General features: G+C 53.4%; 1 protein-coding gene across 5 annotated transcripts in view; it reads right to left on the bottom strand.

Moving 5' to 3' along the window:
- Nucleotides 1-23413, bottom strand: part of ZNF423 (zinc finger protein 423) — a 328197-nt gene that overhangs the window by 15306 nt on the left and 289478 nt on the right. For all 5 annotated transcript variants that reach the window (XM_059044776.2, XM_067018596.1, XM_067018598.1 and 2 more), the window contains 2 exons: nt 15966-16097; nt 14200-14315 (listed from right to left, as the gene is read on the bottom strand). In XM_059044776.2, coding sequence (XP_058900759.1) covers nt 14200-14315; nt 15966-16097 — 248 coding nt within the window. The remainder of the gene's footprint in view (nt 1-14199; nt 14316-15965; nt 16098-23413) is intronic.

Genomic DNA, 23413 nt, shown 5'->3' on the forward strand with positions numbered 1-23413 from the left:
CCTGTGCATCCGCGTCTGGTTTCACTGGGGGGACCAGTCACTGAGCTGGAGAGCAGGGAGCCCCACCTGCCTCCCTGTTCAAACCCCCCAACCCAAATGGGTGGAATACACTTCCCACTCCTTCCCTGGGCCCCACTCCTCCCAGCTTTATTGCCCTTCCCCAGCCTCAGTTTTCAGGTCTGCAAAATGGAGGGAGTAAAGAGCACTTCTAGTGGTTCCCGGTTGTTGAGGTACCAACAAGATAATATTTACAAACTGCGAAGTGTTGCAACAGGGCCGCAAACTCAGAGCCCAGGTGGGTAATGAACTGCGTGAGTCGGACCAGGTCGGGGGCGGTGCTGAACCAGAGCTCACATCCCCGCGTCTGAAGAGGGCAGCTGGTTTGCTGCCATGCGGGACTGTGGTCCAGGGGCTGCCAGGTCTCGTTCGTAGAAAAATCAAGAAATCTAGCCATTTAGTGTGGTGGTAAAGAGACGGAAGCTGGGGCTGGTGGCCTAGGCCCAGGACTGACCAGCTCTGTGGCCTCAGGGAGTTAGTTAACCTCTCTGTGCCTCAGTTCAGTTACCTCAATAATAGAGGCATCGTGAGGATAGAATGTCTTAATGTATAGAAGTGCTAAGAACAATGCCTGGCACGTTATAAGCACTATAGTAATGGTAGCCACTATAATGATAGGAAATCTCCATTTTGAAACATAGACAACCATTGAAAAGGTTCCAAAACCCTTAGGGTCATGGGCTAGGAGGGTTTTTTTTTTTTTTTTTTTGGCGGTACGCGGGCCTCTCACTGTTGTGGCCTCTCCCGTTGCGGAGCACAGGCTCCAGACGCGCAGGCTCAGCGGCCGTGGCTCACGGGCCCAGCCGCTCCGCGGCACGTGGGATCTTCCCGGACCGGGGCACGAACCCGTGTCCCCTGTATCCGCAGGCGGACTCTCAACCGCTGCGCCACCAGGGAAGACCGGGCTAGGAGTTTTTAACCTCCACTGTAAAAATGCTCAACGTTACTATGATAATGACATTTCCCTGTGTGTGTCTTCTCCCTTCTATGTGAGGGGATGCGGGATGGGACCCCTATTCCTCATTCTGGAGAACCTGACGGGAAGGAAGGGGTTGACACGCTCCCACTGGGAAACCCAATCCCTGCCCCAGACAATTTCAGCATCTTTCTTCCTCCTCACCCTCCGCCATGCTTCCTACCAATGCCGTCTTTTATCTACTCTAAGACCCCAGAGAATATAAGATGCTCCGTATTTGATGTATTACAACAAGCAAACAAAAAAATCATCCGTTAAACTATAACACACAAGTGAGGTATTCCAATGTGAGAGCCGTTATAATGAGAAAAGCTGTGCATCTTAAAATATGTCCGTGGAATAGGGTAATAGCTACCATATATTGTGCGCCTGTCATGCACCCCAACTGGGCTGCCTGGTCTTCATATGGTCTCTTCACGTCTCGATTTTACTGATGTCCCATTTTACTGATGAAGAAACTGAGGCTCAGAAAGACAAAGCAGGGAATTTCCTGGTGGTCCAGTGGTTAGGACTCTGAGCTTTTACTGCTGAGGGCCCAGGTTCAAACCCTGGTTGGGGAACTAAGATCCCACAAGCCGAGTGCTGTGGCCAAAAAAAAAAAAAGAGAGAGATAGAGAAAGCCAAAGCAGCTTTGCTAAGTTATGCAGCTGGTAAGAGCTGGTTGAGCTCAAACGGCTGGGTCCTAAGGCTAGCCCCTCCCCTTTCGCTGTCCCCCCACCCACCCACTCTGCTTCCTGATGTCACTGAAAGGAAACACCAAACTGAACCTGTGACCCACCCTTGCCCGTATCACAGCACACAGTGAATCTCACTGCAGCCCTGGATGAGCCCCAGTCGGTCCGTGCTTGATTTTGTCTAAACTCCAGAAACAGAGCGAGTGGGGCCACATTCATTATTGACACAGCAAAATTAATTCCCGCCACCTCCTCCTTCCCCCTGCACGCCCGGCCCCAGCCCCTTGCCTCTCCGGTGAGTGCTGACATGGGGCTGTTGACTGGCGCACCTGAAATGCCAACTTGCATTTCTCATCATTAATTTCTTTCTAAATGTCATTAGTAATTGTTCCTGCTCAACCAAAGAGTGCAGCCCAGGCTTCCGCCGACAGCACCCGGTTCTGGTCGCTCCGCTGGAGGGGGCCAAGCACCCCCCGCCACCCAGACCCTGGCATCCTGGCAGGGGGAAGCCAGCCCACCCCCAACAAGTTGAGCGGACAGACCACGGTATCGAGAGACAAAGCAGACCTTGTTTTTAACACGTTTGGGGCTCTGCAGTGGGAAAAAACCTGCCCACAGCATCGGGGCAGCAGCTCAACACTCGGGCTCTACAGCCAGGCTACCTGGGTGCAAATCTCATCTCTGCCACTGCGTGTGCCTCAGTCTCCCCCTCTGCAAAATGGAGAGAACGACAGCATTGGCCTCAAATGATTGTCACGAGGATAAAACAGGATAATCAATGCAAAGCCCCACCCCCACCCCACTTAGGGCCTGGGGTTGTTGCTGTTACTATTATTCCTCCACCCTTCCTTGCCCCTCAGGCTCTGCTCTGCCACTTGCTAGCTGTGTGACGTGATATTGAGTCTCCCATCTGTGAAAGTGGGGCAGTGGCAGCACATCAATTCTACCCCCAACGCCACCCCTTCCGTTAGGCCCTCCTGGGCCCGGGCACTGTGTTCCGTGTTTCACAAACAGTACGCTGCATCCCCACATTAACCCTCCAGGAGAGGCAGCATCGGCCCGCTGTCCAGGTGAGGACGGTGAGTCTCGGGGGGAAGGTCACATGTCCCAAGGTCACAGGGACCTTGAAGAAGCAACTCTGAGATTCACACCCTCTGGCCCCCAAGGCCCTGTGTCTTTCCTGCACGTCGGGCTGCCTCTGTGTCTAAGTCAATGAGGGGGGCAGGGCTTTGTACAGTGCCAACCTCTGGGAGCCTTGGACCAACACGGCACCCACTGTTCTTAGTATTATCATTGTTCTAAGAAACTGAAGGCATTTGGTCCCGGCTGGGACAGCGCCGGCGAGGGGCTGGGCTCTCAACATACACGATGGCCGCCGGCCTCAGGCTCCTGGCAGCGCCCCCATGCCCATCTGTCATGATGGCATGGTGCCCCTCTAAAGTTCGTTGGCCCCCCGCCCTAGGGCATGAATGACAGGCTCCAATGGGCAGACGGGCAGCCGCAGGCCGATTCCAAGTGCCATCTCTGCCCGGAGCTGGGCCTTGGGAGGACACCCCCCCCCAGTCCCCACCTGGGCCTCCGCACACTTCATCGCTCAAGCAGGCAGAGCCCCGGGGCTCATGAGGGCATCTAAGCACAGCCAGGCATGGGCTCCTCCAGGGCCCGCCCCTCGCTTGCTCCTCTCTGTGGTGACCACGGCAGCCGCAGCTCACCCAGAGCAAGACATCCACGTGCCCCAGCAGCCTGGCGATCTCCGAGTCCCCTTCTGGAACTCTTACCCTCCTGGGAGGTGAGGCCTGCCTGCACCCAGCACCCAGAGGCCTGCCCTTGGCTCTTAAGGGCTTGAGAGTCGACTGCAAGTGCACTGCCCCAGCCTTGGGGCCGAGAACACAGACACTAATGTCAGGCTGTGTGTGTGTTCACAGCCCTGCGACTCCAGCAGCTGTGTGACCCAGGAGAGCCTCAGTTCACCCATCTGTACCATGGAGATCGTCACTGTGAGGTCTCAAAAGACTGCACATGTGAAGAGATGGAATCAGTCCTCCAGCAAACACTCGGGAAAAGATGTCTCGATTTTACTACAGTGGGGTGAATGGCTCAGGCCTGTGCCTGGGCCTCAGAAGGGCAAGGAGCAGAATCACTGCCCAGCCCTCAGTCTTCTCCAGACGTAGACGCTAAACCTGCACACACGGCCCCTTGGGAGGCTCGGCTGCCCCAAGTGGTGGCAGTGGTGAGACAGGACGCTGCTGCTGAGGGTGATGTGTTTTACTGTGAGCAGGAAAGGCCTTGCCCCACTCAAAAAGAGACAAAGAGAGGAAGGGTCACAGCCCAGGCCTCCTGCGATGTCACATGGGGCCCGGCTGCAGGTTCTACTGGGTACAGCAGTCCTGTTGTGTGAGACTTAGCACACCGCATGATTGCTAGGATGCTATGCTTTAGTGCATACATTACGCTAGATTACGCCGCAAACATGGAATCACTACTCTGCCTGTTTGTCCTCATTGGTTCCCTATCCCTCTCCAGGCAGCACCTGAGGGACATAGGCCTTTGTGTGTCCCCAGAACCTGCACACACCTGGCACGTAGTAGGTGCTCAGCAAACCTTGTGGGCTGCACTGAGCACATCCACACATGACAGGCTGAAGGAATGAGTAGTGAAGGAGTGAACCGAAGCCCACGGGTCACATCAGCGACGACAGCACTGGCTGATGCTCACCAAACCTGGACTCTGACCAGACCCGGAGCTGAAGGCTTTTCAGGCACTGTCATTACCCTCCATTTGCTGAGGCCCAGAGAGGGTCAGGGACTTGCTCAAGGTCACAGAGCCACTCGGTAGTGGGGCTGGGATTTGCAGCCAGGCTGTGTGGGCACGCCACACCACGTTGCCACGATTAACAGAAATCGGGCTGTGCTGGGCTCTGGTTTCCTGACCTGGTGGGGAAGGCAGGACACACAAAGGGATCACACCCTGAAATGCACAGTAATTACCTCCAGGAAGCTTTATATTCTAAGTGCTCACCAAGTGCTTTTCAGCCCATGAACTGTCCATCCTCACAAAACCTGAGGCAATAGGTCCTACCCCATTGTACACTCAAGGAAACTGAGGCCAGAAAAGTGCAAGTGTCTGCAATAGAAAACAATGGAGGAGGGGCAATCTGGGGAGGACTCCAATGCCAGCAATCGGTTCTCACTGCCTGGAGCCACTGCTGGGTGTCACCGGGCATCTCCCTCTCGTTCCCTCAGGCCAAGCCCAGCCCGGCCCTGCTCCCCCTGCAGTGGTGGATGGCACAGACTGGGCTGTCTTTAAAGCAGGAAAGAGGAAGACGCTGCTGCTCAAGAAAAGCTCAGCCAAAGAGTCAAATGCTAAGTATGTGCCTAGAGCACTTTCAATTTTTAATTATTATTAGTTATAATTATCCGGCTGGTTCTGACAGCAGCAGTGCAAAGAGGCAAGGAAACTGGCTCCTTGGTTACCCATCTTATAAGGACCAGGAATTTTTAAAATGGGTTCCTAGAATCTGCAGTTGCAACTCTCCTTCTTTTACTCCTTTCCTTGTTTGTGTTCTCTTTCCTTTGTTTCCTACTTTCTAGGAGCTAAAAACAAATATGGTAAAACATACGGTGGATGGATGGATGGACAGATAGCAGAAAGAGGCTTCACCCTCCAAAAACTCACATTAGAATGGGAAGTCAGGTGTAGACGTAATTGTTGTAGTCTGTATAGGCAAAGGGATCAGGGGGTTAAATGCAGGGCTGGAGAAGCCCAAGGAAGGAGAATCAGGGAGGGCTTCTCAGAGAAGGGACCATTTGAGCTGGGGCCTGAAGACCGAGAAGAAGGGGAGGGTGTTCAAGCAGAAGGCTCAGCAGGGGTACATGCGTCCCAGAAGCCAAGACAAGAACAACCCAGAAGAATGAAGCAAGAAGGTGTTCACCCCTCTCCAGCCTAACCGCCCTTTTCTCTGTTCTTCGGACTCCCCAAATCTGTCCGTGCCTCTGAGCCTTTGCACTGGCTGTTCCCTTTCCTGGAAGCTCCCCCGGCTCTTCCCTGCACTGGCTCTTTCTCAACCTTCAGGACTCAGTTGAAACGCCAGCCTTCCTTGACCACCTGATCTGATTTTTCACCCCCAACATCCCCTCCTCCTTGCCCTGACACACATGCACACAGACACACTTCACTTTCTGTCCCAAAGCAGTGTTTTACTGGCTTCAAACTTCCACAGTCTGAAACGGCCTCGTTCACGTATTTACTAACTTATTGTCAGTGTCTCCCGTAGACCATCGGCTCTGTGAGAACAGGGACCTTGTGTACCGGTTCACAGCTGCAGCCCAGGCCCCCGCGATGGCACCTATCATAGATACTCAGTAAATGTTCGTGAAACGAAAATGGAATGAGGGAAAGGGTCAAAGCAAATGTTCACAAGGGCTAAGAGGGAGGGGTGCCCCTGGAGCTCAGACCATGCCCCTGGCTCACAGACACCTCCCCCTGGCTGGGTACCAGGATTCCTCCTGGCAGAGCCCAGCTTGCCCCATCGGAAGGGCTCCAGGTTGCCAGTTAGAATACCTAGCTTTGCTTTTAATCAATTGTAATCATTTAGATGGAAGCGGTGTGCTTAGGCACACACAAGCAAACAGCGGGAGCTAATCCTTTAAATGCGCCTGCTCAACGCCAGGCTGGCCGCTTTGCCACTGCAGGCCGGCTCAGGATGCGCTTCCTGCGGCCCCTTGCTTTGTCGATGAGGGAGTCTAGATTCCAGGGCACGGGGCAGGCCCGCTGCTCCCCGCGCCCAGGCCAGCCCCATCACAGAGGTCAGCAGGATGCCAGACGTTCCACCATCAACAGACCTTTCTCTGGCTCAGCCTCCTGTGACAGCACCCGGCAAAGCTGCCGTAGGTGGGAAGGTGGCTGCGCCCGGAAGCATGAGGTCTCCTGAGGTTCCTGTCTCCACGACTGGACCCCATCCTTCCTCTCCCCAAGCCTGGCCTGAGCTGAACTGACCCCCTTGCTCCTTGCAAGAAAATCTGCAGGTTCCTGGCCTCAAGCTCCAGCCTTACGAACACGGCTACAGACCTGGCTCTGTATAACGGTCCCCAGGGCGCTTCGGCCTGGGTCCACCCGCAAGGAGCTTCTTTTGCAGCCCCTGTTACCGCTATGTGTGCTACCTGCTTGGCCCAACTACTAAAATCGTTTCCGGGTCCCCTGACACAGGCTTTTTATAGTTCAGCACCGCAGGTCTCATTTAAATCTGTTAGCTCATATAAATGGCAATTCATTTACACTTTGAAGGGTTTCTGTTTGCCTTGGTGGCGAAGGCGATTTGGCTTTGCATGTGGCTCTGCCATTTGCAAGTGACCCTGGGCAAATCACTTAACCTCTGAGAGTCTCAGTTTCCATATCTGTAAATGGGAATAAGAGTGCCTACTTCACGGGATTGCGTTGAGGCAATCCACACAAAATGCTTAAGACAGGACCTGGCCCACGCTAGGGGTCAACCCAGGGCGGTGGCCGTTATAACTACTTCTTGTCCAGTTTCGGGAGGAGCTTGTCCACCTGTCAGAGGCCAGCCACGTATGGCTGGGAATCGGCGTGCCCCCTCATGGCTTCCCCCAGCACTAATGAAGAATGGGATGCAGGGAGGCTGTTGGGATGGAGAGAAGGCGATGCCATCCCTGCCAGTGTCTGTGGGCACAGAGGTGTCCGTGGGGATTCAGAGACAGCTGGGCTGGGCAGGCAGAGCCAGTCCCTCCCCTCAGGTCAGCTAACCCCTGGCAAGGGGCCCACAGGGCCCCGGGCCTTCATCTGCTGAGGCCTGAGGCTGGAAATGCAAGGCCAACAGCCCTGACATTTTCGGGGTCTGTGGTTTACAAAATTGTCTCACATCCCCAACCAAATCTGCATACCTCCCTCCACCGGGCCCGGGCACACCTAAGGAAGACGGGGTCCAGAGAAAAGGCCTGGGACAAAGGCGCTCGGAAACATGTAGAAAGGGGGACCTGAAGTCCCAGCCTCTGGCCCCCGCTCCGTGCCCTTCCCCCCTTGCCTCACTGCTCTGCACCCAGCACCTCCCATGCCCCACTGGGGGCCTCCGGTGCCCATGGCCTTGAGACTTGGCTGGGTGCCACAGAAGGAAGGATTTAGAATCTCACTTTGTTCCAACTCAGGCCAGAAATCATGAAATCACAGCAAACCCCAAACGGAGGGCACCCTAAAAAGTCTTCTTCTGATCTTAAAATGGCTAATGCTAGTAATATACGACCACTACTACTAATGATAACAATGCTAATAATAATAATAGTAAATGATAAGCAAAACAGGTAGGTGTCAGTAATAACCAAGCTCTTCCTACGTGCCACCCACTGTGCCAAGGGCTTTATGACATGACCACGAGGTAGGAGCTATTAATACTCCATTTTACAGATAAAGAAACTGAGACCCACAGCTGATGAATGATGGAGCAAGGCTTCAAATGCAGAGCCATTCTCACAAAGACTGTGCTCGCAGCCTCTCCCTCTGCAGCATTTCAGACAAGGGCTCTGTTTGCACACCTCTACTGACAGGGACTTTGGCACCTTCCATTCCTTCCACGTGTAGACAGTTTTCCCACGTAGTGGCTATCTGTGGTGTCTACCAGCCCATGTTCCCCTTCCCCTGATGGTTGGCGTTCAGTGGCCCCACCTAGGGCCACAGCTCACCGGAGCAGGTTTGGACAGCTGACCTGAGTGCAACCATCACATTCCCACTCCAGGGACCTAGAACCTGTTGCCTGCACACCGACTGTTACCCAAAGTCACCATTTCTGGGTGAGCTGGGTGTTGCTGCCGGCTACTTGTGTAACGACATCCCCACACTAAAGACACACCTGTTGAAATACCCAGGTGTGTCTGTCTCAGCAGAAACGACAGGAGCTGCGGCAGTGCTGGCCACCTTCCTCCACGTATAGAGGAGCCCAGAGAGCCAGGCTGCAGAGAGAGAACACGACACGAGCCAGAAAGGGGCAGAGGCAGTAGGTCCCTGCCTTGATAAAGAGCACTTGGTTCCTGGGAAATGGACAGCTGAAAACTCGACACTTCCAGCTCTTGGCATCCAAAGCCACGCCTGTGTCCCTGCAAGATAATTCCCACCTCGCTTGAGCTAACCCCAGAGAGTGATGCCTGAGTCTGACTGTCAGAGAAGACAATGCACGTCCCAAGGCTCCGCCCACTACCGGAAGTCTGGGGGACACAGGAAGCACGCTGAGGACCCCCTCATCCCAGCAGAGCTTAAAACACTTGAAGGGCTTCCCTGGTGGCTCAGTAGTTAAGAATCCGCCTGCCAATGCAAGGGACACGGGTTCGAACACGTGTGGGACACAGCTTCCCTCCGGGAAGATCCCACATGCCGCGGAACAACGAAGCCCATGTGCCACAACAACTGAGCCTGCACGCTAGGGCCCGTGAGCCACAGCTACTGAACCCACGTGCCACAACTACTGAAGCCCACGCACCTGGACCCCCTGCTCCACAACAAGAGAAGGCGCCGCAATGAGAAGCCCACGCGCTGCAACTAAGAGCAGCCCCTGCTCGTCGCAACTAGAGAAACCCGTGCGCAGCAACGAAGACCCAACGCAGCCAAAAATAAATAAATAATTTTTAAAAAACCAAACACTTGAAGACGACTGTCCCCACGCTCCCCCCGCAATCCAGCCAAGTCTTCTCCTGGTGAACTAGCCCCCTGAAAGCTCCTTGAAACCAAGCTGCATGCCCGGAGCCTAGCACCCTGCTTGGGCTGAGTGGGGCGTATATGTCTTTATGTGTGCATTTGTGTGTGTGTGTTTAGACGAATCTTGTTCAGGCTTCCCTATTTCTTCTCCCTACCCCCAGCCCCTGGCAATTATTGGTCTGTTTTCTATTCCAGTATTTTTGCCTTTTTCCAGAACATCATGTACATAGAACCAACCACACAGTATGGAGCCTTTTGAGTCTGGCTGCTTTCACTTGCCACTTACCATTCACGCATGTTGTTGTGTGTATAAGCAGTTGCATTTTATTGCCAAGTAGTAGTCCATGGTATGAATGTAAATACATCTGTCTGTTCATTTACCAGGGAAGGGACCATTGGGCAGGTTTCCAGCTTGGGGCCATTATAAATAAAGCTCTACATCATTCATGTAGAGGTTTCCGGATGAGAGTGTTTTCAGTTCTCTGGAATAAACACCCAGCAGTAGGATTGCTATGTCACAGGTTAACTGTACATTTAATGTTGTAAGAAACTCAAAAACTATTTTGCCACGTGGCTGTACCATTTTGCATTTCCCCAGCAATGTAGGAGAGTTCCAACTGATCCTCCACGCCCTGGCTGGCACTCGTTGGTTTTTTGTTTTTGTTTGAGTCATTCTACTAGGTGTACAATGGCATTACGTCATGGTTTTCATTTGCTCTTCCCTAATTACTAACAATGTTGAACATCTATCTGTCTTCTTTGGTGAAGTGTTGAAATTTTTTGCTCCTTTTTTTTGGTTGATTTCCCCTCTCATTATCAAGTTTTGAGAGTTAAAAAAAAATATGTTCCGGATACAAGTCCTTTATCAAATATGTGATTTGCAAATATCTTCTCCCTGTCTGGGACTTTTCATTCTCTTAATAGTCAGTGTCTCTCAATTTGGGTTCAGGAAGTAAATCAGATAATATGTCTTCCCATTGTGATGCGCAGTTTCCCATCACAATGGGGACAAAATCCAAATAGCTTTGCTGTCCTATGAACCTTGCCATGACCTTGCCTCCACCCACCGGCTCCCTTCACACCCCCCACCCACTCACTGTGCTTCAGCCAATTGGCACCTTCTGTTGTTCCAGCAACACACCTGGCTTGCACTGGCCACAGGGCCTTTGCACTCATGCCTCTCTTCCACACACTCTCTCCCTCTCACCTTCCAGACCTCAGCTCAAATGCCACCTCCTCAGAGAGGCCCTCCCTGACCACACTCACCAAGCTGTAACCAACCTCGCTCCCATTATGCTCTAGCCTATTACCTGGTTTTATTTTCATCATGTCATTGACCACTATTGGAAAGTGTCTATCAATCCCTCCAGAACGTAGGCCCTATGGGTGTTTCTCTGTCTCACTCACCACTGTCTTGTCAGTTCCTAGATCTAGTGTCTGTACATGACGGGCCCTCTATCTGCATGCTTTGAACAAATAAAGAGCAACTTGAGTTCCCTCTCATGCACCTAATCAGTGAATGTGCCCTGGCTTGTCCAAAGGTCTTTAAATTAATCGCAGTCTCTGGGCAGAGCCAGGTGAACTCAGAATCAAACAGGACTTGCACCTCCCTCTTTCTGACAACTCCTGTTAATGCATCTTAAGAGAACACTCCCTTTGGAGGCAGGCATATCACTCTGACACAGACCAAGCCTTCCAGAGCCCAATCCTACCTCTATTACCTCTATATCCACAGCAGGAAGTCAGCTCCTACAGTGAGAACAATCCTAAATTTCACATCTTCTCAAGACCTCTCAGCCCAGAGTCACTTGTATCTACAAACGTTAGCTGCCCTGAATCTCCCCACTGGACCTACATGACATACAGACTGGAGAGCCACTCAAGGCCCCAGCAAGGGCCAGGCCCTGTCTCCTGTTGCACTCCCCAACCCCCACATGTCACTCTAGGGAAATAACCCACTCGTCTGCCAGCCCCAGCTTCAGCGTAATGACCATGAAATTTTCAAGGCCTGAAAAACCCTTCTCTCAAAAAACTAGAAAATTGTTCCTCAAGTTGCTTAACGAAAGCCATTATTTGCATAGATTTGGCATTGCTACAACACTTCCATATTTAAATGGTCTGTAATTAAAATAATTAATTGCAGAAAATAGTGACTCGTTAAGGCTATAATTTAGTGAGGTTCTTGGCATTTGAGGATCTGCCTTAAAGGTTGATAGGGTGACCCAGGGAATCATCAGCTCACACAAACCACTCTGGTGTCTGGGACATCTGCAGCCCCAGGTGGATGCAACCGAAGCAAGATCTGGCTTGAAACCACGGCCGCCTACACCTGTGCACCACGAGCTAGGCCTCTGGCACAGGGATGCTGATGCAGCTCAAAAAAGGCAGGACTGGGAAGTTTCTCTGGGAAAAACCTCAAAGCCAACAAGGAGAGCAGTCATCCCCCTCTTGGCATCCAAGACAATGTGGGGGGACCAGAGGGCTGAGCAAGTCTGAAGTTTAAGTGAATCATTGTTTATATGAGCCAGTGCGTTTAAAAGCGGCCTGCCATGTTGGGCTATAAAAAGCTTCCGTTGTCTGGGGACTTGGAGCCCATTTTGGTAGCTAGGCCAGGCTGGTAAGGCAGGTGGAGATAGGGTGAAGGGTGCATAGCCCGTGCACGAGCAAGGCTTCCTGGACAGATGCCGATCGGGGCTGGCACCAGTCCCCTTGGTCAAATGAGAAGGCAGTTAGCTGTTCCCTCACAGGCCTCAGCACAGAGGTACACACTCAGTTTGCGGATGGATGGGGAGACAGCAGTGGGCCCTGGGTGCGGTCGCTACCTTGCTGGTGGTCATTTTGCAGCAGAACACCCCCTCTCTGGGCCTGGGTCCATAATTCTGTCCCACGCTGAGATGGAATGAACGTTGTGTGAGGGGTACAGGACTTACAGGAACTCAGAGGGGCTGCCCGAAGAGTGAAAAGAAATATGCTTTCCAGCCACCCACCTGGTGCAGTTCAAGGTCAGAGGCCAGGCCTGTCCGCTCTGTCTGCCTGGCCCAGGCCCGGGACCAGCCCATGGGAACAGGACCCTGACTGTAGGATGGTGAATCCTTCCTGTGCCCCCTGTGGGCCTGTTTCCACCTCCTCTGGGTGACGGCTGTCAGCAGCCGTGCAGACAGGATGGGTCCAGGTCTGGCTGAGTGCACAGGCTATAGCACAGTGAAGCGGGCTATCCTGCGACAGGCATGGCTACCCCCCTTCAGTCCCAGAAGAGGGCCACCACTGCTGCCCCCAGCGACATTATGACTCTGCTGTGGCTGCAGCCGTGAAGCACACAGCTGAATGCAGGATCAGCGCCTGCACGCGGGTGCAGGCAAGGTGTACGGCGTGGGCAGACACACCCGGGGGGCCGCAGTGTATGCTAGTCCTTGGTGGTGGGGCTGTGAGGAACGCCACCTCTCCTCTCCTTCCAGGCATCGGGGGATTCCCTCCCTCGCCCCTTTGACATTGGGCATGGCTACCTGAAGGGCTCTGGCCAAGACAATGTGGGAGCGAGATGTGGGTCGCTTCCCAGTGAAGTTTTGAGAGGGGTCTGTGATCGCCACCCCCCACCCCCGCTTCAGTGACCATGCAAACATGAGAGGAGATGAACCCGCCATCGGCCCAGGTCACTGACTACCCCGGGCAGAGGTCCTCCCCAGCCACCTGATACACAAGCAACAAATACGTCTTTGTTACTTGAAGACAGGGCTAGAGAATGTTTTTTCCTACAGCAGAACCTAACTTGCATCCCAGCTGAAAACAGTGTTATTCTCAGTATGTGATATTCCGGTGTGTCTGTGTGTACGTGTGGTACTTCTGCGGATGCCTGAGTGTTGCTTCTTTTGGGGTGTGGTGTTACTCTGAAAATGATGTCTGTGTGTATGCACAGGAACTGTGTGTGTGGAACTTTCCTTTGTGTGTGTTTTATTGTGTGTGTGTGGTATTTCTGTGACAGCATGTCACCTCTCCAGTGTTAAAAGAGTTTCTTGCAAAAACCAGTGCGTGAGAAGGTGGTTTCACCTGGACACAGATCTGGATCCCCCAAAACCAGTAACAGGTGGGAAGGGACCTGTGGGATGCTGAGGGGAGCGGGCTACAGGAGCCCTGGGAAGCCCACCACAGCCGCTTCCTTTCCCAAGGGCCCTCTCAGCTGCTGCAGGCCCTGCATGGGGGGCTGAGGAAGCTGTAGGGCTGTGGTGCCCCGTCTGAGGGCCGCATCGGCCTCAGGACCACTGGCAAGTATCCCTTCCTCTGAGTTGGGGCCCAACCGGTATCCATTGCTCTCACTTTTCTAGCTTTCCTGGGCATGTGGGAGGTTCCAAGATCCCAGATCCAGCTTCCGGCCACATACACGGCCCCAGAACTCGGCCATGCAAGCCACACGGGCCACCAGCCATAGATCCAAAGTTCAGTGGAACCTCATCATGTAATACCAGTGGGGAAATGAAATCCCTGAGCGGGGAAGGGACTTGCAACAGAAACAGCACAAATGTTAACCGTTCCGACTCTGGCTCCAGGCTCAGCTGCTATGGTCCAGCTCTCCTGAGAATGCTGGACCAGTGAGGCCAGGAGGCCATACCCCATACCAGCCAGCCAGGAAGGCAGCCGCTGGCTCCAGACCCACAAGCACAAGTCCAGGGCCTGTTGCTTTCGTGGCTGTGGTGGTGCTGAGTACAAGATCCCACCATCATGGATTCACCCCAAGGCCCTCAGTGCCAGTGGGAGCCCCAAAGAGCCCCAGGAGGGGTGTGTGCAGCGGACAAGGGCACTCACCTGCAGCTCGGTCTGGAAGAAGAACTTCTGTGGGCACTGCGAGCAGTCGTAGATCTTGTCCTCCTGCCCGTGCACAGCAAAGATGTGCTGCTGCAACTTGTTGGCCTGGACGAAAACTGGACATGGACATGGACGTGGCCATCAGGGGGCCAGACACTGGGGACACGGGCCCGGCCAACCAGAGCAGCTGCTCCACACCACTCCCAAGTAGGGGTCACCCAGGCATGGACACAGCGGCCAAACAATGGGCTACTGGAAACACTGCTGGCACACGCTAGAGAGGGCTCAAGCCAGTGAAGCTGAGCTCTGCCACTTGCAGGCTGTGCAACACTGGACAAGTCACTTAACCTCTCTGGGCTTCATTTCCTGAAAAATGAGGATCATTAAAGTATGTAGTTCACTGGGTGGCTGGGAGGATCCAATGGGTTAATACTTGCAAAACCCTGAAAAGATGGCCTGGCACATAATTAGCCCAATGAATGTCATCGTCTTCATCATCGCCGTTTGCCAGATACCTTCCAAATGTGGGCTCCTTGAATACACACAGGCCTGTAAGGCAGGCACTGCTGTTATCCCCATTTTATAGAAGAGAAAACTGAGGCACTGGGAATGTTGTGACTTGTCCTAGGTCTCACTCTGCAGGTGGCAGAGCTGAGATTTGATTTAAGTAAGCTCCGCACAGTGTCTAGTACAGGAAGGTACTCAATGAACAGGAATCACTCATCTTGCTGAGGTTGTCAGCATCCTCGGATCCCCACAGAGGGGCCCCTGCAGCCTGGATGGGCAGACCTGGCAACTGAGGCCTCTTGGTGGCAGCCCCCGACCCAGCTCACAGAGTGGGATGGTAACAGATGGGTAGGGGCTCCTGAGACGGAGGGATTGAGAGGGAAGAGGCACCAGCGTGTGCCAAGACTCCTGGGAACCCCAGAGGGGTGTGAGCGTGCGGGGACTCTCCCCGCTGTGGAGCCCCTTCCTCGGGCCTGTCACGGAGCAGGTCACAGCCCCGGCCTCCCGGTAGCTGTATCCTCCATGCGGTCCGGACCCTGGGTGCACACAGGAGGTGGCCCTGAAGCAGCTGTGTGTCTGGGAGGTGAGCACTTCAGAGATCCCCTCCTGCCAGGCGCCCTCCCCGGGGTGGACTTCCCGCCGTGGCAGACGACAGATGTCAGGGAGAGGCAGGGGAAGGCCAGCCTCCCCCACGCACACCGGCTGCCATCTGGGCAGCAGGAGGGGGGCCGGCAGAGCCCCTGAGACTCGCCTCAGGCCGGGACAGCCACTCGCCTGGGCCGGCAGCCAGTCTGGGGGCTGGGGACTTGGCCGGCAGAGCTGCCCTTGACCCCTCCAGCCTGGAGCACGGATGAAGCAGGGGCTGGGGCAGGCCAGGGAGGAGGGCGAGACAGGAGGTGTGCGAAGGGGGTACCCCACTGGTGCTGGACAGAGCTCAGAGACGAGCCTGGGGCCCGTGAAGGGCCAACTGCAAGGAGGGGCAAGGCTGGGTGGGAAAAAGCGTGGCAGCAGTTGAGTGCAGGGGTGGGAGGCGGGCTAGGAACTCACGCTGCCAAAGAGGAGAGAGCAGAGAGCGTAGACGGGGAGGGCCGGGGTCAGCTCTATGTGGAGGCAGGCGGAGCAATAGGGCTGCGGATCCCTCGGGGCTTCCCCGTGAGCTCCGGGGCCACGTTGGACCAGATGCTGAGGGCCAGGGATTGAAGGGCTGGGCCCCTGGGTCCCTTCCCTCTCCCTGCGTGCTCCCCGCCGGGCACACTTACCTGTGAAGCACACGGGACATTTGAAGGTGCCTCCCATGCCCTCGAAGCTGTGCTCGATGAGGTGACAGAGGAGTTTGGCCGGGGAGTCGAACATCTGGTTGCACAGCTTACACTCATGGTTGATGCCTTCCTCTGCAAGGAGAGCCACGGCCAGTCAGCAACCCTGCACACCGTGTCCTCCTGCAGGAGCCCACATGCCCCCAGTATACCCCAGGCCAGCCCTCCCTGACCCCCAGAACCAGGGCTGGGGAGGGGCTGTGGATGTCCAGACCCATCCCAGCTCCAGATGGTCCAGCTCCCAGAAGGCTAACAGACCCCAGGGGGCGTCAGCCCCAAATATCTGGCTCTTGAATGTGTCATTTGCTGTGGTTTCTCCTGCTGGTCTAGCAACAAGGCAAGTAGCTTGAATTCTAGACTGTATCATAGAGGAGAGGGGCCCAGGATGGGGTCCACATGGGGAAGGGAGTCCAACCAAAATTTTTTAAAAATCCAATAGACCATTTATCGAGCATGTACCGTGTGCCAGGTGGGGATTCTGCGGGGAGCTAAGCAGATAATGCACTTGCCCCCATTCTAGTGGTGGGGAGACATAATAAAGACAATCAACACATAACTCAGCGTCAGGAGGTGATGAGGGAACACAGGGAGTTCTGGAGGGGAGAGGCGAGGGCAAGGCCCTGAGGTGAGCCCACGCGGGGCCATCTGGATGGTAGCAAGGGGGCAGTGCCTGACGGTTGGGGGGCCAGGGACAGCATGGGACAGTGGGGACCCAGGGATGCACTTCGCAAAGGGCCTTGCTGGCCATTAGAGGGCTCGGGGATTCTAGTCTAAGAGGGATGGGCAGCGCCTGGAAGATATTGCAAAAAACAATAAAGTGCTCTTTTAAAAATTTTTAAACAGTCAGCCTACCCAGTGCTCATGGACAGTGGGCAGACACCCTTTGCTACTTCCAGATCAGAACACAGCTCCATCTCCCCATCTGGGAGCTGCTATGTCCCTAAACCTTCACTCTAAGGTGCCCAGGGCACCTTAGAGGGTGCCCTGAGCGTCAACTTCCCACCAGCAGAGCTGAGGTCTGGAGCCCCGACCCAGGACCAGCAGGGCAGAATTCAAATCCTGGCTTCTTCTTCAAGCCATGTGGCCTGGGTAACAGTTCACTTTTAGTAGATGAGGGCCACCTGAGTCCCTGCCTCACAGGGCTATGAGAGAATGAAAGGGGCCATACCAGTGACCAGTGTGGCCCACTGGTCAGTAGTGGTGACAGAGAATCGCCCCAGCTTGAGTGTCACATCATCCAGGGTTGGAACCTGACTCTGCTACTTACTGCATGATCTCGGGCAAGTTATGTAACCCCTCTGTGCCTCGGTTCCCTCTTTTCTAAAATACTTAATAATAGCTTCCTTAACACTGCACACCTACGAGAATGGCCAAAATCCAGAACACAGACAATACTAAATGCTGGCGAGGATGTGGAGCAACAAGAACTCCCATTCACTGTGGGTGAGAATGCAAAATAACACAGCCACTTTGCAAGATCGTTTGGCAGCTTCTTATAAAACTAAACATACTCTTACCATATGATCCAGCAATCTCACTCCTTGGTATTTACCAAAAGGAGTTGAAAACTTACATCCACACAAAAACTTGTGCATGGATGTCTATAGTAGCTTTATTTAAAATTGCCAAACCTTGGAAGCAACCAAGATATCCTTCAGGAGATGAGTGGACACATAAACTGTGATACATCCAGATAATGGAATATTATTCAGTGCTAAAAAAAAAAAAAAAGACACTGAGGAACCTTAAATGCATATTACCAAGTGAAAGAAGCCAATCTGAAAAACACTACCTATTGTGTGATTCCAATTATTCTGGAAGAACTATGCTGACAATAAAAAGCTCAGTGGTTACTGGGGCTGGGTAGGGAATGAATAGGCAGAGCACAGAGGAATTTGAGGACATGATGCCGCTATGTATGATATTATGCTAATAGGTATATATCATTATACATGTGTCCAAACCCATAGAATGTACACCAAGAGTGAGTCCCAAGGAAAACTATGGACTTTAGGTGACTATGATGCTTCACTTTGGGTTCCTCTTTGCAAAACAATGTACCATCATGGTGAGTAATGTTGAAAATGTGGGAGGCTATGCATGTGTGGGGCAGGGGATAGAAGGAAAGTCTGTATCTTCCTCTCAATTTTATTGTACACCTAAAACTACTCTTTAAAAAGACTTTGAAAAACAGGCTTTAAAACAACGTCACTCCTGGGACTTCCCTGGTGGTCCAGTGGTAAAGAATCTGCCTTCCAATGAAGGGGATGCGGGTTGGATCCCTGGTCGGGGAACTAAGATCCCACATGCCACGGGGCAACTACTGAGCCCGCGCACCTCAACTAGAGAGCCCGCGTGCTGCAACAAAAGATCTCGCGCGCCTCAGTGAAGATCCCACATGCCACAACCAAGACCTGACACAGACAGAAAAATACAGAAAATAAATCAAATAAGTATTAAAAAAAGCCAATCCCCCCCCCATCAAATAGCCTTCCTCTTATAATTGATGTGAGAATTAAATGAGTTAATACTCCTTTAATACATGAAAAGGGGTTTTGACCAGTCCCTGGCACACAACAAGCACTCAATAGGTGTTTGTTGCCAAGCGTGCCAGTATCGGGGAGAGTATTATCTGGGACAGCCAAGGACACAGGCTCCCCTTCGGGCTCCCCCAGGGAACCAGCCTCACCAAAGGTGCCAGGTGCTCTGATTAGCCCTCAAAGGCAAGAATTAGGTAGCAGAGGGGCTCTGCCAGTGGCAAAACACGAACACAGATGGGCTGAGGCTCCTGGCGAGTCCCTGGGTCCCCAGGCCCTGGCAGGGGCTGGCAGGGACAGCAGGCATCCCCCTGGCCCAGCCTTCCCCGCCCCCCCACCCGGCACCCCACCGCAGAGGCGCAAACACACACGTGCGTGTGCAGGTGGGCCTGCCCCACATAGCCCACTGGCTGGAATCTTCTGGGTGTTTGTCACGCCCCTGGAGCCCCGGCAACTAGGCCACATGCACCCGACAGAGATTCAAGCTGATCTTCCATTTATACTGGCGGAGAAGGAATTCATTGACAAGTTTTGGGACACAGGGCCGGCTCAGCACGCTCGCCTCACAGGCCCCAACGCACGTCCTCCACTTCCCTCGGGGAGGCTCTCATCATAATTAGAGATGGCCTCCAGTGTGGGGGGACTGCCTCAGAAGACCCCCCCGCAACACACCCCCTGCTCACCCCCTCCCCCGCCCAAACAGTGCTTCGCAGAGCCTGGCACAGAGTAAGGAATGAGTGAATGAATGAATGAATGAATGAGAGAGAGACCACCCTTATATATGCCCTCCCTGTTAGGATGTGGACATCTCCTGCACATTAATGAGGCAGAGGGTATGTGAAAAGGATGACTGTACAGAGGTTTCTATTATAGTTAACTGAAGTTTGAGTTTATAACAAATTGACTCTCAGAATTAACCCTGCTTGCTGGGAAAACCACATTTCTAGGAGAGAAAAAACGGGTTCAGAGAATTAGACCACTTGCTGAGGTAACACAACCAGCTGGGGGTGGTACTCTGAACAAGATACAAAGCCCTCCCTATCCTTACGCATCCCACCTGCACACCACCTCCAGGCAGCCTCCCCGACTATGCCAGCTTGCATGGCTGCCCCTGGCTGTGCACAGTGACCCTGGATTCATCTAACCATATCCTATGAGTCTTCCTGATCCTGGCAACTAGGCTACAGGCACAGATAATGTCTTCTCCTCTGGTCCCCATAGCATGAGGCTCCACCTGGGCCCACAGGAGGGGCTCAGGAAATACTCGTGGAGGAGAGATGCCCTGGCCGGTCTCTCTCCCCATGCCTAGACAGAGCGGGTTCCCTGGGCTGAGACGGCAAAGGAGGATTTACTGCTCTCTGCCGAGTGAGGGCCTTTATCCACTTGGCTGTGAATGGAGACATGCCCATCTGATACACAAACACGGAGAGGACAAAGAAGGCTCGTGCAACTTATAAATCAGAGAAATCATGTCTGACAGTCACTTTCCATCCCCGAGCGCCAAGCAATTCATCAGCCGGTCCCCCCGATTCACAGACGCAGCTACACCCGGCACCCATGTTCATAAATATGTGCACAGTCAGGCGGACTAGAGCTGCAAGCCGGTTCTGGGGTCTAAACAGCTGCCATTTAAGCAAATCACAGCCCCAAACCGGTGCCCATGTGAGGTTCCGGGATAATTAGATCAAGAGCCCAATAGACAGCTACGGGAGCTGCTCCTTTTCCTCACTCCCCACCTAATGTGTTTAAGAGTCAAACCTGGGAGACAGGAGAGGGAAAATAAAACAAGCAAAAAAGTAAAAGTGGGTGAAAAATAATAAAGCCTGAAGGCTTCCCATAGACCTGGGAACCTCTCCCACTTGAAGGCAGACCTTCTGATTTGCAAATCTTCTTCCTGAAGAACGAGGCCCTCTCCCCAACGGTGGGGACTAAAGGGGCTCCCTGGGGGGCCCGTTATGTGCACCTCTGCCCATAAAACCATCCAAGAAAACAGTGGGGAGGGGTGGCAGGGGCTGCCCTAGTTAGCGTGCAAACACTCCTTTGCGCGCCCGTGACCCAATACCAGCCAGCCCATGGCTATAGAGAGAACTCACTGTCACCATCACTCTCACCCCGCCGGCGCTGACAACCCCTCATCCCATCCCAAGTTGCAGGGTCTGAAGACAGCAGCACCCTCGGCGAGTAACTTTCCTGAATTATATAAAATCACACAGGCTTGGCGACACCTTGGAGCGGAATGACAAAGCTGTCTGGGAGTCCACAGGCCCCTCCACCCCGGCGTGAGGCTGGAGGATTTTGTGAGTAAAGATGCACAATCCCTTCCTCTTCTTTCTGTTCTCTTTTTGTTTTCTTTATAGCACATGACAGGCATCCATAAGAGAGACCCACGCAACTCAAGTGAATTATGCAGCCCCGCTCATCTGTAGAGTGAAATGCAGATTTCACCAGCTCGCTGTGTCAGATCATGCCTCCCAGTCCCCATAAGTCAGGGCTGGCATGGGGAATCTATTGATTTGTTATGATTTCTTTAAAATAAAAATAAATAGAAAGCCAAACTGCCAAACAAACAACCCGACAAGCATGAAAATCCCAGAGTCCCTCCCTCTCTTTTTTTTTCCTCTGCTCAGGAATAATAAGTGTTAATTTTACACTTCATTTCTCAAAAAAATAATAGGATATGCTTTTGCTTAAAACCAAGTCAGCCTGCTGGAACCTTTCAGGCTGAAACTGTGTCAGCCCAAAAGAGGAGCAGAGAGCTTTGTGGAAGAACATCGTGCCGAGATGATAGCTCCCTGTAATGTCCTCCGTACCGACTTTTGTCTCCAAAAGCATTTGATCCCTGGCAGACACATACTTATTTCCATACAGGTCTTGGGGGAAGCCAGGAGGAGAGAAAGCTGATTATCAGAATCCTGAAGGTGAAGCTCAGGTGGGCCCCACTGATGTCAAAGGCAGGCCTGGGCACACACTCGGAGGCCATAATTTGCTGCCTGGGAGGGAGGGGCAGCAGGCTGCAGTGGGGAGGGACAGGGCATTGTTCTTGGACTCTAATGCACTGAGCGTGACCCGCTCCCACCACAGCCGTGGGCCCTGCCCGGCCCTTCTCTAAGCAGGGACCCCACTGGGAAAAGCTGCCCCCGAGAGAGATATCGTTCATACGTACACCCCTCCAGGAGATAACCAGTGACGGCCACCTGTGGAGACAGGGGACATGATTAGCTACCTCAATTCAGGAAGCAGCAGTTAAGGACACAAAAGTTAGAACCAGAAACACTTGGGTTTGAATCCCATTCCATCACCCACACGCTGTGTGTGCTTGGATAAGTTCGTTAACCTCTCTGAGCTTTAGCTGCTTCTGCTAGAAAATGGGAAGCAGCATCACAGGGTTTTGTAAGGTGGCCAAGCAGGCTTCTTCTGCCACAGGACGACTGCGCTCACTGAGACACCCTTCCTCCAGATCCACTCTTCATTCCCCTCCCCTCACTTCATCCAGGTGTCTGCTCAGATGATGCCACCACCGAGGCCTACCCAGACACCCCCCGGCAAAGACAGCACACACACCCCATCCTTTCTAGAGCCTTCCCCACCTTGAATTTCCTTGAGAATGCTCACTGCCATCTGGCATAGTACAGAGATGATTGTTTATTTTAACTCACGGACTCTTTTTCACATGTACACACAGAACACACACACACAGAAAGAATAATATAAGCTCCATGAAGGCTATTTTGCTCATTGCTATGTCACCAGTGCCTGGAACAGGGCCTGGCACATAGTAGGTGCTCAGTAAATAGGGAATGAACGATTTGTGTAAAGCACTTAATACAGTGCTTGGAACATGGGGAGGGGATACTGGCCAGTTACCAGACACCAGTGGTCCCCCCGAAACTCTCAGGACTGAGGGCTTATAAAAGCTGTTCTTGCCTTCAGGAACTTGCTGTTTGGATCCTCACAAGATGGCCTGGTCCAGGAGTGCAGGCACCGAGGGGCTCCCTCAACTGACAGAAGAGGAAAAGAAGCTTAGAGGGCAGAGCCTCTACCAGGGAGGCGGCAGAGTGAGGCGGGGGTGGGGTGCATGCTGGTCACCACAAGCAGCCCTCTCTGGTTTTAGAAAATACCGAAAAGGCCACAGGACTCGAGACCTGGGACCTAGCAAGCCACCCTCCGCTCCTCAATCACCCAAAAACCTCTGGCAAGAGGACGACAGTCAGACCCACCCTCCACGTTTCCATGTCTGAGCCAGGTGGGCCCCCCTGCCAGCACCAGCGCCAGCTACAGGTGGCAGGAGCGCTGGGGGCTTTTCCCAGGTGAGGGGAGGTGGCAGTGCCCACAGTGACACAGCCTGGGCCAGCCCCAGGCTGCAGCGTTGTCCCTGCAACAGCATCTCTGCAAACGGAGGGAGCCGAAGAGGGGTGCACAGGCTGCCTGGCTGAGCTGAAATCCTCTGTCACCAGCTCAGGTAACAAACTTCACCAGACTTCAATTCCACAGTACCAGGGGCTGAGTCCACGGCCCACCCCAAGGATCAGGTCAAGTAAAGGCCCCTGAGGTCCAAGGGCCCAGGCTCAGTCACACGCAGGGCACATGGCGATAAGGAAGAAGAGGAGCAGAGGGCCCGGCATTCACCCAGGCAAATGAGAAGGCAAGAGGGGGACCCTGGGAGAGGACCCCTCTGACGCCACACCAGTAAATAACCAACCGCAAACAGACAGGTAATAGAAACAAGGGCCGATGGGGACCTCCGTCCTTTGTTCTCTATAAAGAACAAAGACCTCTGGGCAGAAGAGAAGAGGGCAGGCAGATAATAATATCTGGGCAGCCAGATGAGGCTGTTTATCTATTGATCTGTCATTA

The sequence above is a fragment of the Kogia breviceps genome, chromosome 18 (genome assembly GCF_026419965.1).
Source record: "Kogia breviceps isolate mKogBre1 chromosome 18, mKogBre1 haplotype 1, whole genome shotgun sequence".
NCBI classification, from domain to species: Eukaryota; Metazoa; Chordata; class Mammalia; order Artiodactyla; family Physeteridae; genus Kogia; species Kogia breviceps.